The sequence below is a fragment of the Buteo buteo genome, chromosome 12 (genome assembly GCF_964188355.1).
Source record: "Buteo buteo chromosome 12, bButBut1.hap1.1, whole genome shotgun sequence".
Lineage (NCBI taxonomy): Eukaryota > Metazoa > Chordata > Aves > Accipitriformes > Accipitridae > Buteo > Buteo buteo.
In genome coordinates this window covers 43,000,797-43,014,226 of record NC_134182.1, presented here as the reverse complement: position 1 = coordinate 43,014,226, position 13,430 = coordinate 43,000,797, and the positions used below count along the sequence as shown (strand labels likewise).

The following is a 13,430-nucleotide window of genomic DNA, read 5'->3' as shown; positions in this document are numbered from 1 at the left end:
AGAAAGACAGGGCAGTGTGCATTAAGTAAATAAATTGAGCTTAAGCAGCCAGCCTGTTAGGAAGGATGTATTTATTCTAGGTCCCACAATGAGAACAGAGCTGAACCTCTAGGAAAATGGCAGCATTTGTGTTTTTGCCCCAAGGACCTAGCCTTTTAAATTTGCACCTCAAAGAGTAGAGGAGCCTGGTGCTGGAAGGAGAGATTTCAGTGTGCCATTTGATTAGTAGGTACGTGCCTTTAGCTCCAGAGAAACAGCATCACCTCATTCACTGAGGTCCAAATCCTGGCACTAACGAAGCCATTAGCCAATCTCCTACAGATTTAAGTGGGGGCCAGAATTTGGGCCTTTGGGGATTATGCAGGTGTTTTTAGGAAGTTCATAAGGGAATGCTCATTTTTTTACCTGAGCACCAGCAGTTTGCAATCCGCAGCCCCTGAAAATGGGGTTATTCAACTGTTGCACAAGTGCTGTGGAGCTGTGTTGGAATGCAGTAGCTCAGTTAGACTACTGTCTCCATAGCAGCGGGTAGCTGAGGTTAGGGTGGAGGCTGGAAACTAGTGCTTGCTTTTCTAAAGCACTGATTTTCGTTTGCTTGTAAGAGGGTGAAGAATTCTTACATTCTGCATATTAATATCAGATTAATCACAAAGTTAACTGCAGATATTAGGACTCACTGCAGAGATGTAGGGGTACGTTTGACACTTAGAGCAAGGATGTCTCCTGACCTCCAGTTCAGCACTGTGTAAGATGAAACATCCATTTCCACAAGTCAGAGGTATCCTTGGTGTACAAACAGTGGTGCTTTGGGAAGACCCTAGGAAGAGCCAGCCTGAAGCTTTCGTTCTATTATTTGGGCGAAGCCCTCTTAACACAAAGAGAGGAAGGAAGGTGACACGCTCCCAGAAATAGGTAAGCGGTGTTTATTTGAGGTGGGAAGACTGAACTATTCCAATTCACGTAAGAAATGGAAGTGTTCTTAGCTCTTCATTACTTACCATAACCACTGGAAACACTGTTTTTACAGAGTCAGTATTACCAGGGGAATGTGCAGCATTCCACCTCCTAGCAATTCAGACAGGACTTTACAAAGCCCTGAGCACAGCATACCAGTACTGCTATGCAAGTCAAGGGCTCCCTGGATAGACCTGGGTTGATTACATAAACATACATGTCACATAAGGCCAAGAAGGAACAGGGAAGCAGGACTGATTTGAGAAAATCCCTCTAACCTAAAGTGCCTTTAAAACAACACACTGCTTAGACATGGTGGTCTACACGCCTTAGAAAATAAGCTATAAGGGGAGACAGCAACGAGCAGCTGTGTGAAAAAGCCAGAAGTCAAAGTCCCCATTTCAAGTGTGCTTCAATTACAAGATTTTTAATACAGGGATCCTTGCATGTTCTACAGGCAGGCACATAAAAGGATATCCTGGATGCTATTACAATTTATAACAGTGACAACTATAACAGTGTCTTGGGTGCTACTGCACTCAGTGCTTTCCACGCTGCTGTCCCACAGCATATGCTGTGTTGACACTGTCTCAGAAATACCCACACACTCTGCCTTTCTCTTACAGAGAAACTTAAGGCTGCACTTGGCCATGAGCCCAGTCTACTGTTTTCTTTATTAATTAAAGCTATAAACAGCAGGGAAGGCAAACAGTCCTGGGTCATTGGTTGGTTGACAGCTTCGTCGTCTGCCTGTGTTAATGAATGCCATCCAAAGGGGGACTGGAGTCAGCAAGCACCTCTATAGTGGGGTTGTGAAGATGGTTAGGTACTTGTGGGGTGACGCTTTTACCTTCAAAAGAGCCCTTTGCAGTCATACAAGTTGTCGCTTGCTCTTGATCCTAGTTGTGTTGTCTCATCTTCCACTGTTTAAACTGAACTGGGGAAAACAGGTCTGCTTTAACGTCCCCAGCAGAGCTTAAGATGCAGGCTGTGGCAGAAGACACACAGGAGTCTTCAGGTGATCTAGGCTGGCCTGGCCTTGATAAGCCATTCCCATTACTTGCTGGGAAGACATCACCTAGTGTGGACACGTGGCAGTCAGAATTACAATGCTCGTCATGGTATAACCCATTTACATTAAGGACAAGAGATGGGCTAGAGCACTATAATTGCATTCAGTTTGTACAAATATAATAACTTTGTCTTGAGCAACCCCCCACTATCAAGACTAATTAATATAATTTAATCCCCAGGCGTTAGGGCATTTGCCAGCTCCATGGAGAGATAGTCAGGGGAACTTCCAATGCCCTTGTGGAAGCTACATATCATTTGTGGTACAACCTAAACCTTCCTTCCCCAAAGCTGCAGGCTATGAACTGCTATACCATTGCTTCCAGCAGCCTTAAATGCATTATCAAAACTAAATTTCATTTAATGGGCTTAATGAATGTTTACTTCAATTAGCATACATATAGTTCTGAAGAGGAAATGAGTAGCTTTCATTTTTTTCTTCTTAATTAATATCTGCCTCTATCTAGCTTTATCTTACTTAGCTGCTGTGTAATTTGGCTATAATTACAGATGGATTGGAAACAGAGCTATGACTGCCCAGCTAAGGGGGACTTCTAAGGCACAGAGGTATTTGTTCTTTCATGGAAATATGATAGAAACTCACTGGCTGATGTAGTGCTTGGAGTGGGGGGAACGCGTTAAGCATCTTAACATAATGTATCTAGTGCTAAAAAGCAACACGAGCGGAGCTGCTGCACAAGCGAAAACAAGCTAGGAGCAAAGGATGCTGATAGCACTGTGGATAAGCCTGCAAATAGGACCCAGTCCTACTATGCCTAAAGACAGTCGGGCAGCAACCAACTTCATCAACCACCCAGTGATGATGAGGCAAAGAAAGGCAGCAAGTGCACAGCCTACCCAGGAAACCAAGTTAGAAACACTAAGAAACACCACTACTCACAAGTCCAGAGCTTACCCAGCAAAGTCAAAAGACAGAACTACAGCCAGGACTATCCTACAATTGCCTCAAAGAAAGGCCGAGTCTCCTGGGCCTGTGCTTAAATGGAAGTCACAGTCGATGAGCAAAGGGGGCTGGCTAGAGGTCCAGGTGAGACTTCTTGTGGCAAGGAAACCCTGAGGGTACACTCAGGACCCCGGCACTTGAAACACAGCTGATAAATCCCTTCTCAGTGAGAACCCAATCTGCAAATTTCTCTTAATGTAACAATACCTGCTTTAAACAACAGCATGTATTTGTAGTGCAAAGTCATGCTCCTTGAGAAACGTGGCTCTTTTTGACTTGGTGGTCAATCCTTCTGATGTACGCAGTATCAATCCAGGCTATGCATAGTATTGCATCAAACATGCATGAGCCTACAGATCTCAATCAGCTCAACTATTTCCATGTCTGCCCACTATATATATATAGGCCCTGAGTGCCATTACTATTGATGGAAGGTGTTGGCTTCTAGCTGTAGAAAGGATTGCTATTGCTGGAGCTAGTGAGTACGTCTTACAAGGGCAAACAGGAGCACATAAGAGGTGGAAACTTTTAGTTTTTAAACAGGTAAAATACAGATAGGAGTTCTGGAGTCTTTTTGCTCCTCTGCAGAACTCTGAACCTAGGCAAATTAGCTACATGATAGTATGCTTGAGAGTTGACCTTTTCTTGGGGGTGGTAAAGAAAAGTGATGGCTTTTCTGGTCATGCTAGTAGTGTTTGTGGGCCACTGCTATGCACTTAAAAGAAATCCTTGGATTCCAGAAAGAAATGGGCAGAAATAGAGATGGATAGAATAGTAGCTCTAATGCTCTTCAGCTGGTGAGAAGCTTGACAGAAATTTTTGCAGTAAATGTGTGTGGTTAAGGGAACATCCTTATCAAGATAAAAATAACTGGAGAAGACTTAACTATTACGCACTGAATACAGGAAAATATGACCATTACTTTGTCGCCCCTGGATAGTTACGTATAACCAAGCACAGAAAGCTGTGCAGGCTCTTTTCTACCTTGTTGCCACTTCTGGAAATGTCCAGAAGAGGTCAGTGTGCCCTCGCTTTTAGGTTACTTGCCTGAAACCTTTCCAAACGTATGTTTTTATTTAGAAAATGCTGAGCTGTCTGGAAAGTTTGATCAAGAGGGATGCAGCTGTATTAATGTGCTTCTTCCTGGGGATTTGAATGCATTTTCTTAGCAGTATAGGGGAACCAGGGATCCGGGAGACAATATGCAGGCAAACAGCTCTGCTGACCACATCATCATCGAATATTTTAAACCTAGCGTCATGGGATTTTAACAGCTAAAATTTGGTGTTTAGGCTTGACAGTATTAGTCAGACTGAAGTTTCTCTCTGCAGTGGGACAAATCTGTGAGCACCCTGGAGTTGCTCCAGGCTAACACAGGAGAAGTACTAGACAATGTCTCTGCTGGCAATCACTGATTAGCTTTTTCACTTAAAGCTTTCAGGCTCAGTTCTCTCTGATCCCTATGAAGGTCACTGGGATTGCAGCAGTGCAGCCGAGCCTCGTGCCTTCTGGAATAAAGAATATCACCAGCGTCTGCAACCAAGGATCGGCTTCTGCTGTGCTTTTGCTCCCCGAAATGGTCACTGACAGAGTTTGTGTGCCTGTGGCCAGAACATCAGGGCCCTATAGTTGTACGTGGGTGTGACACTCGCCTGCGTTATACCTCAGCACTCCCAGGTACATTTAAAAAAAGTACCTCTCAGTGCCTAGTTAGGATGTTCAGCAGTGCATCTGCAAGCTCTCTGCACGGCAGTAAGCTTTATCTTCTTTAGTTGGAAATGAGTCATTTCCCTGTACTGTACAGAGATGCCCAATTTCCTTGGAAATTGTTCAGTTCTGCAGAGTCCCCAGAAATCACTGATTATTGGACTCTCTTTTTGCACTCAGTGTTTTACTTCAGTCTTAATAGAAGCCTGGGGATCCTTCACCCATTAGAGTAATTAAAAAATAAAAAATGGATAGAAGCAACTGAGACTTTACCCCGTTCATATTTAATCTGAAGGGCAAGTGAACCTTCTTTATTGACCACTGGCAACCCATCATATAGCCCCAAACCACAGCCGAGCAAGGTTTAATGAAGATTAAAGCCTGTCAAATGAAAAGGGACTGCTTTCACACTTGTGTTAGCTGTCTGGCTGAAATGACTGCAGTTCCGGCTGTGTGGACTTAGGGTGTCTTGTACATGACACTTGGAAATGAGGTGCAGATAGGAGCCACTCTGCAGCACCCTACAAATTATGGGTGAATGAGGGTGGTCAAGGAGGACTTTGAGGTCTGCAGGGTGGGCTTGTAGACCCTTATTACTTACAAGAACTCCTAAGAACAAGGATGATGGAAGAGGCATAGTATTAATTGTAATGCAGCAGAAAAGCAACTGTACAGGGATGCACTTTTAGATCAGTATACCCTACATGTGAAATATTATCACCAGCAATTTTACTTGCCTATTCTGAGAGCCATATGCATCTTAAAAGTCTTCAAACATGGGGGGGGGGACGGACGGACGGACAATTAGGTCTGTTTACAACATGCTGATCCAGTCTTGTTGGCATTGCTGGAAGCCCATGCCCAAAAGTGATGCAGGAAAAAGAAAAAGGGCTGTGCAAAGGGAAAGCATTTTTGCCATCCCACAGTAACCAGGGCCTGCCTAGCCTAACCACTTGGGACAGGAGCTTGTCAGCAGGATGGCTGTAGTTATTACCATAATACAGGAAATAATAGTCATTGGGAAAAAGCGAGCGTGCTCTGGTTTCCTCTTCTGCCCCAGTCAGAGGGGAGGAAAGAGAGCGCTGCTGTCATGGAGGCATTCCTCTGGCAGCCACACGCTCCTCGGGGTTTTGTATTCTGGGTCACAGGCTGGGAAAACCAATTTTTGCCATTTTAATGTTTCCCTCTGCTGTTTGAAATCCCAGCTCTGGCCTTCCCTGTGAACGCATGTGGAAAGGAAAGGAGCCAGCTGCTGCGGATACCGTAGGCTGGAAAAATCTCCCTATTTCTGAGAAAAAAGGCTGACAAGAACCCAAAGTGCATCTAAAGGAAATTAACGAGATTCAACCTAAACTAAACCTCTCCGAAGCCTGACCCAAGGGCTTTGGGCTCTTCGGATGAGTCGCGCCGCTGCTTACGAGCATCTCGCTGCAAGCCGCGTGAGGGACTGCGGTGGGGAGGAGGAGAAAGATGTAATTTAACAGTAAATCTAAGGTACAGGCTTTACAAAGCCAGCTGCTAGGTTTGAAGCACTCAACGAGTTTTGAGGGCTGGGGATATCTCCAGTTTATTTTTAGTTTTGAGGCTCTCGAACTGGGCGCTAGCAGGGCCTGCGTGAAGACAAGCCTTGTACTTCAGGTCAAACCCAAGATGTTACAACAGGCGGCTTTTATTATTACGACACGAAAATATCAAGTTTAAGCGCACTATTTCGAAAATAAACGCAAATAGCCGTCACGAGGCGCCAGCGCGGGCCGCGGCTCCACGCTGACAGGATTTCTGCGCCCATCCCTCTCGGCGGGGGGAAGAAATGGCCCCCGGGCACCCTCCGCTCTCCCTCGACCCGCCGAGGACCCCATCTCCGCCGGCCGGGCTGAGGGCAACCTCCGCCTCAGGGTGCCCCTCCTCAGCCCCCTCACGGGCCCGCCAAAACGTCGCCCCCCGCCCGCGCCCCCTCCTCGCCTCCCCCCCTCCCGCCTTGGCGGAGCCGCGCTGCATGCCGGGAGTTGTAGTCCCCGCCGCGGCGGCGCGGCCCCCCCCCCCCCCCCGCTATCGCTACCGCTCGGCGACTGGGAACTACCGCTCCCAGGGTGCTGCGCGGCGGAGCCGGCTGCCGCCATTCCGCCTACCCCCCTCCGTCCCCCGTCCCGCAAAAGGGCATTCGCCCCTCCGCCGCGCTGCGGGGTGACCGGCCGCCCTCCCGGGTTGTTCCGCCGGTGGGGGGGGCCGGGGGCCATCCCGGGGGGGGCGGGGGCCGAGCCGAGCCCTCCGTGCTGGCGGAGGCGGTGCTCCCGCCGGCAGCCGGGACTTCCTGTGACAGCCCATTTCCTGGTCGGATGGGGCCGGCGGGGGGCGGCGGCAGCGGCGGCGGGGTCGGTCCCTGACGGGCTCGGTGGCCGCCGGGAGCTCCGCCAGGCAGCGATGCGGGTCCCGAGCCCTGCCGGCAGGCGGTCTCCGCCGTGACCCGCCGCGGGGCAGCCGGAGGGGCTGCGGCAGGCAGGCCGGCCGGCCCTGGGCGCCTCTGCGGGGTGCATGGAGGCACCCCCCGCCCGCAGAGAGGTACCGGGCGGGGGGCCCTTGTCAGTCAGGGCTTCCCCTGAGGGGGCTGCGGTGGCCCAGGCCGTGCCGTGGGGGTAACCGCCTTTCCCCTCCCCTGTGGTTTTGCAGGTGTGAATCCCCCGGAGGACAGCGCGCCTGCTCTGCTTGGCCCCCACAAGGCGAGCGGCCCCGGGTCCCCCCCTCGCCGGCCTCGGCCGGGCTGCAGGAGGAACAAGGAGAGGGGCTCGGGACCTTAAAAATAGCGTCGCCCCCAGAACCAGGCAGCTGCTGTCTCCTGAGAAATGAAGAAGTTTTTCGACTCGCGTCGGGAGCAGGGTGGCTCTGGCCCCGGATCGGGCACCAGCGGCGGTGGCGGTGGCAGCGGTGGCCCGGGCAGCGGGTACATCGGCAGGGTGTTCAGCATCGGCCGGTACCAGGTGACGGTGGACGAGGTGCTGGCGGAAGGTAAGACCCCCCAGTCCCTTTTGCGGAGCGCTCTGCCTTTGCTTCTTTTCCTCCCCCTTTCCCTCACAAAACTGGAAAGGGAGGCTTTGGCCTTTCCCCTGCCCTCCCCCTCTATCCCTAGCTCCCCCAATATTTCATTGTCCTTGACGGACTTGCAGTCCGGTGGCATCTGCAAGCTGACATTTCTGGTCTTCCCGTGTGTAAAGGTAGTGTAGGTTTGCTGGATTTGGTTTGGGTTTGGTGGCTTTTTTTTTAAAGGTTTTACAAATTGACGGGATTTCAAAAGGTAATTGTTTCCCACCTTCCCTAAACTGGGAATTTTAAAAAAAGTAAAACAAAACCAAAATTGTCAAATGTTTGGCTGCAGAGCAAGGTGCTGTAAATAAAGAAGGCAGTGGCCTTCACTCTTAACTTTCTTCAGCTGGTTGCCTCCTTTCCTGCACTAAGCAGAGAGGAATAAAACGCTGGAATAAACTCCTTGTAGATATGTCATGCACATAGGTAGCCTGAGTAGAGCAAGCTGTGATCTGGGATGAGGGATTTCTGGCTTTGCAAGGGAAGCAGTAATCCCAATTGCATTTTTTCAAAATAAAAGAGTTAAAAGAACTAAAAATGAACAGTAGAGATTATAAAACTCTTTACGTGTACAGTCCTTGCAGTGCAGCAAGCTGCTGGTGGTATTTTTTTTAATTGTAACCAGTACTGCTGCTTTAACTATCATTTTACATTTCATTTGTTTGGGCTATAAGGAACCTTATGAATGGCTCTGGCTGGTAACCTTACCCTCGACCTTCAGAGAGGTGTTGGCCTCCTTAGACCTGCTCCTGGTCCCTCTCCTTTGCAGTGTCCTTTGCAATTTCAGTCAAAACAGTGTTTTGTTTTGATCTTGTAATTGCGAAGGAGAGGGTAGCTGCTGTATGAAAGCCGAGTGGGAGGACCTGTGTTGGCTTCTACAGAAAGAACCCTAAAATGGCAAAGGGACTCTGTACGCTGTGTGCATTCAGGTTTGTAAAAAGTCACCACAGTGTACAAGAAAACAGATCTGTGACCATCTTTCAGACATAGTTTCTGATATGTTCTGCTGCATGCTGAGCTGAGAGGAACACCGAAAACAGTCCTTCAGCTAGTCACTATAGTGATTTTTTTTTCCTGACTTGAAATTTGCAATATAGGTTTGCCTTGGCTGATATTTCCGAGGCCCTTTTGGCCCTAGAAGCTTAGGAACTGTATGAACTAAACGTGAGAAGCTGTCACAGTCTTTTTTTAATGCAGGTTGGCCTCATCCTGGTAACATGGGAAAACAGAGGCTTTTTTTGCTGATGAATAATCTGTTGGCAGGTTCTGCCCCGGTGCTGACAGCACCAGGAAGTGAGCCTGTGTGTCACTGGGCTCTCTCCTGCTTGGCAGGCCTAAGCTGCAGCGACCAAAGGTGGGAGGTGGTAGCACAGATTGTGCAGAAGTGCTTCCCCTTCGCACCTTGCTGTCCTGGAGGATCTGCTGCTTGTGGGGGCTTTTGCCGGTGACTCCTGGTTTCTTGGCTGGCCTCTGGGATGGAGCATTGCCTAGGGTTGGCTACAACTCTTAGATCGGCACGCACAGGCCAAGTGAGGTGCAGGAGGCCTGTAAAATGGGTGCTGTGTTCTCTTCCTGCCCACGCTATAAGGCAAAGGAAGTTCTTTTGGTGAAATGTGCTATGCAGGTGTTTTCCTTGCAGTTAATCTCCTGGTGTGGGCAGTCCGAAATCCCTCTGCGTGGTGAGTGAAGTCTCCAAAGGGACAAGGGCAAGGTGGCTTGTAGGTTTGCAGGTTGTCGCCTTTTGAGGGGAACAGAGGGTTGAAAAATGCCATTTCTTTTATAGGAAGGGTCGGTCATCTGGGGTGTCAATGTGGGTCAGAAGCACTGTAGCTTTGCATACCTGTGGCCTTTTGGTGTAGCTGTGTGTACTCCCCAAGTGCTGGTAAACAGCATTTTTGCACTGACTTGACTGGAAACCTGGGGAGCTCTCTAGCAACCTGGTCCCTGCACTACTGACATCTGAGTCTTCAGCTGGAAAACTTTTTTGTATCTGCAGTGAATTTTGGTGGTTCAGCAGTGTTGAAAAGGCAACTTGTGAAGTCTTGGCTATTTCTGCTAAAAGGAAAAGTCCCCTGGGAAGCGCTTTGTAGGAGGAGGAGGAGTATCCTGTCTGGGAAAGAAACAACTCTCGTCCCCGTTGCTTTAGAAGGGAGAGGAGAGGCCTGTGTTTTGGTGCAGCATGTGAAGCCTAGAAAAATAAAGGAGATGTGAGAGTGGTTTAAAAGAAAGAGTCTCTGAAATGATGATGGATGGTGTGGGGGATACTTGAGTTGCAAGCCTGAGGAACTGGTTGAAGCAGAAGTTTTTGAATTAAAGTGTTGGGATTTACCTCTGTTTGTCAAAGCCGTGACTGGTCACTCTCAATTCTGCTGAGCAACCCTGCTGAAGATGACTGCTCCCTGGCCCAGGATGGGAGTCCTTAATGCAGGCTCTGTGAAGTATGCCGGATGGCAGATGTCTCCACGTGCTCACAGTCTCTTGCGTAGATCCCCCAAAATATCTGCTGCGGTTAGGTACGCCCTCCACCCCCTTAAAAATAGTTGTGTCTGGATACTTGCTTTCCTGGGTGAAGAGGAACATGTCTTCCTTTAGGAAGGAAGTAGATGGGAATAATATAGAAGGAACTTAAATGGTTGTTTGTCCATGGTGTTATAATACCAGTGAATCAGGTGGGTTTTTTGTTTTGTTTTTTTCTTCCCAAACAGTATATGGCAATAGGTGATTGATTCTTAGTTGGGTCTTTGTAGTCATCTTGCTCTAATCCATATAATAGCACGAATAATCTCTTGAAAAATTCCCCGCAAAGTTTGCATGAGGATTAACTGCTGTGGGAGGTCAGCACTGCTGGCCTTGGAGTTCTGCAAGGCCAGGGTTAAAGTCGGTGGCATCATTGTAGTGTTCCAGTATGGGCTGAGTGGGGGTCATTACTGACTTTAAGGTGACTGGTGTTTCCGGGAGCTGAGGTGAATGCCCAGGAGGCGTTTGAGTGTGTGGGTGAGTCAGGCTACTATCTTACTGTTTTGTTTATGGAAAGAAACCAAAACGGTGTGATCAGATTGGATGCTGCTTTTTGTTTCTGCCTGTGTGTAGGGAAAAAAAAAACAAAACAAAAAACCCCACCCCAAAACCTCACGCTGGAGCTATAAGAAGGACAGTGTCCCTCTGATGAGGACCAGAGCAGCAGAAACATTGAGAAGGATGTTGCCAGGAAGCAGAAATTTGCTAAGGAGTTTGTGGGATGTGCCAGTGTGGCAAAGTACTACAAGCCACATGTGCTCCTCTGAGCTAAAACTGACAAGGTGGGGATTGCCCCAGTGTCCAGTTTTCAGGGGGCTATGTTTTGTGTTACTCTGTGTACTTGCAATATTGTAAGAGAGTGCTGAATTGATCCAAGGTACATCAGTGTTGATGGGGTGCATGTTTGAGCTAGGATTTTGCTTGTCTTGGTCTATTTCTAGCAAAAGATACAGGCTGTGTTTCTTCAGGTCTTTTTCTTCAGGTACTTTTTCCATTAGTAGTATTTTTCTGAAGGTGCTACTTGTAGTCTTTTCGCCTTAAAATGTGTAAGTTGGGGGATTCAGGTTTAATAATTGTCAGATATTTCATTGAAATTTTTTTCAGATACATGCCTCTGTGTGTGCTGCTAGCTAATGTATATTTCAAACTATTTAATGGTAGACATTATAAACCAATGCAAAATCAGCTTAAATTGGCCAGCTATGTTTTTTACTCCATTTTGAAAAGACGGAAGTTGCAGGAAGGTTTCATCGTGATTTTCTTTAGCAGACCTGCAGGCCAACGCATGCATGAAGAGCTTGGTAAGGCTGTGAATGCACAACCTGTGCCCAGTGGGGGAAGGTGGTCCCCTGAGCTGCCTAAATGTGTGGCTGGGCTAATTGCAGAGGACTTCTGCCGACCCCTGCCTGGCTTACCCTCAGCGCTTTCTTTCCCTAGAGTGTGCAGCACCATAACCTGAAGTCCCTAAACTTACACGTGAGCTTCTTCTGAAATAACTTCACATTAAAACAAACCCCATCTGAGGTAAATTTTGCAGATTTACATGATCCTCAACCCAATTCCAGTGTGGTTGGGTTCAAGACACCGCTTCGAAGTGTATTTTGTTAGTTATTGCCTTCTAGCTTCTGCCAAGTGCCAGCTGGTAATCAGCTGACCAGTGACATTTGGATTAGGAGTTAAACTATTTCTCCTCTTTGAATGGGACATGTGATTTCCCCCCCCCCCCCCTTGCTTTTCCCGTGTACCTTGTGAGGCAGGGCATGTACAGTGCGCTCTGCACTGCTAGGTAGGATATTGGCTCCTCTCTGTTTTAGTAGTCTGGTTTTTTTGAGTGTACAAGCCAGGCAAACTGGTGAAGAATACCAAGTGAGTGTTATCTGGAAAATGTTGAGGTATCCCAAGTGCTTTGGTGCTTTTAGCAGCACAGATTTTGCTGGGGCAGAGTGTGTGCCATGTCCCTAGATGTAATCAGGAAGGAAAAGAAGGTGTTAGTGGATTTAACTGTGTAAGAAGTTGTATAGCCCAGAGACTCTTGTCATCTAGCCTCACTTGTAAGCTTTACGCAACATGTCAGAGAATGAGTCTGGGATTGTACATGGGGGTGGCTAGTTTCTTACGTAACAGCTATATGACCTAAAAGCATATTTAATGGCAGTGTTAGTCCAGTGCGGTCATGAAAGGAAAAGTTTTCTGCAGTCATCTTCCTAGGAAAGAGCCTTCCATGTTAAAACAAAGTAGTTTCTAATTCAAGCAGTCCTGCAACAGGCTTACGAAGTTGTCAGTTACTTAGTATAAGAAAGCTTAGTTTTGGGATTCTGGCTGAGGAAAATACAGGGTTTAACTATCCAGCTCAGGTCTTGCAGAAGTGTTCTAGTAGTTATGTGTGAACAGGTAACTAACCTCTGGTTGCAACACCAGCAATGATGTTTTGGATCTAAGGGAACAACCATAATGTTACTGTGTCATGGGCCTTCTCCCCTTTGTAAAGGAGCTTGTCAGCAGTTGAAGAGAGCAGGTGGTAACTTATAAATGTGCTGAAGACAAGCTGGAATCCCCTTTGGGTTTAGCACTTGCTGTCTTCCAAGCTCGCCCACCTGCATCAATCATGGCTAATAAGGGGTCAGAACTGACTAGGTGCTGCACACTTGCATTGAGACTGGAAGCTGTTTCCTCTGAAGGTGACTTTTTTCAGTGAAAATAGTGATTTGGGCAGACTGAGGCTGTGCCTGTTGGAACAGCACCTTGCCAGCTGCAGGACTTGCTGCTGCTTTTCTGGAAAGTCACAACCAATTTGCCTTCATTTGTACTAAGTGAGTGTTAACTAGTGTTTCACATGTGGAAGGAGACAGGAAGTGTCTGAGGAGAAACATGCCATAAGCAAACCCAGTTTACAGAGGAGTTCTCCCCTGATAATGAGAGGTAACTGAATAAATAAGTTTCCCAGGAAAGGATGCTTGCCTTCTTGGATGGGGGGGAAGCGCAGGATGTCCTTGTAGTGGTATTGTATTGGAAACATACCTCCTTAAATCAGATACTGGCTGCTGTACTTTTTTTGAATGTAGGAATAATACTGACAGTGATTTACAAGCACAAGGAAAAGATTTGGAAAGGCTTGAGTGAAACACAGTTGCCAGGTAAT

At 47.7% G+C, this 13,430-nt stretch overlaps 1 protein-coding gene across 16 annotated transcripts in view; it reads left to right on the top strand.

Annotated features, from left to right (window-relative positions):
- The first annotated feature begins 6,999 nt into the window (after positions 1-6,999).
- Positions 7,000-13,430, top strand: part of AAK1 (AP2 associated kinase 1) — an 86,862-nt gene continuing 80,431 nt past the window's right edge. For 6 of the 16 annotated variants that reach the window (XM_075043717.1, XM_075043720.1, XM_075043715.1 and 3 more), the window contains exons 1-2: positions 7,004-7,255; positions 7,364-7,699. In XM_075043717.1, the coding sequence (XP_074899818.1) occupies positions 7,537-7,699 (163 nt within the window). In that variant the 5' untranslated portion in view covers positions 7,004-7,255; positions 7,364-7,536. Of the gene's footprint in view, positions 7,256-7,363; positions 7,700-13,430 lie in introns of all 16 variants that reach the window. The other 10 variants (XM_075043713.1, XM_075043712.1, XM_075043711.1 and 7 more) reach the window with 4 other exon arrangements.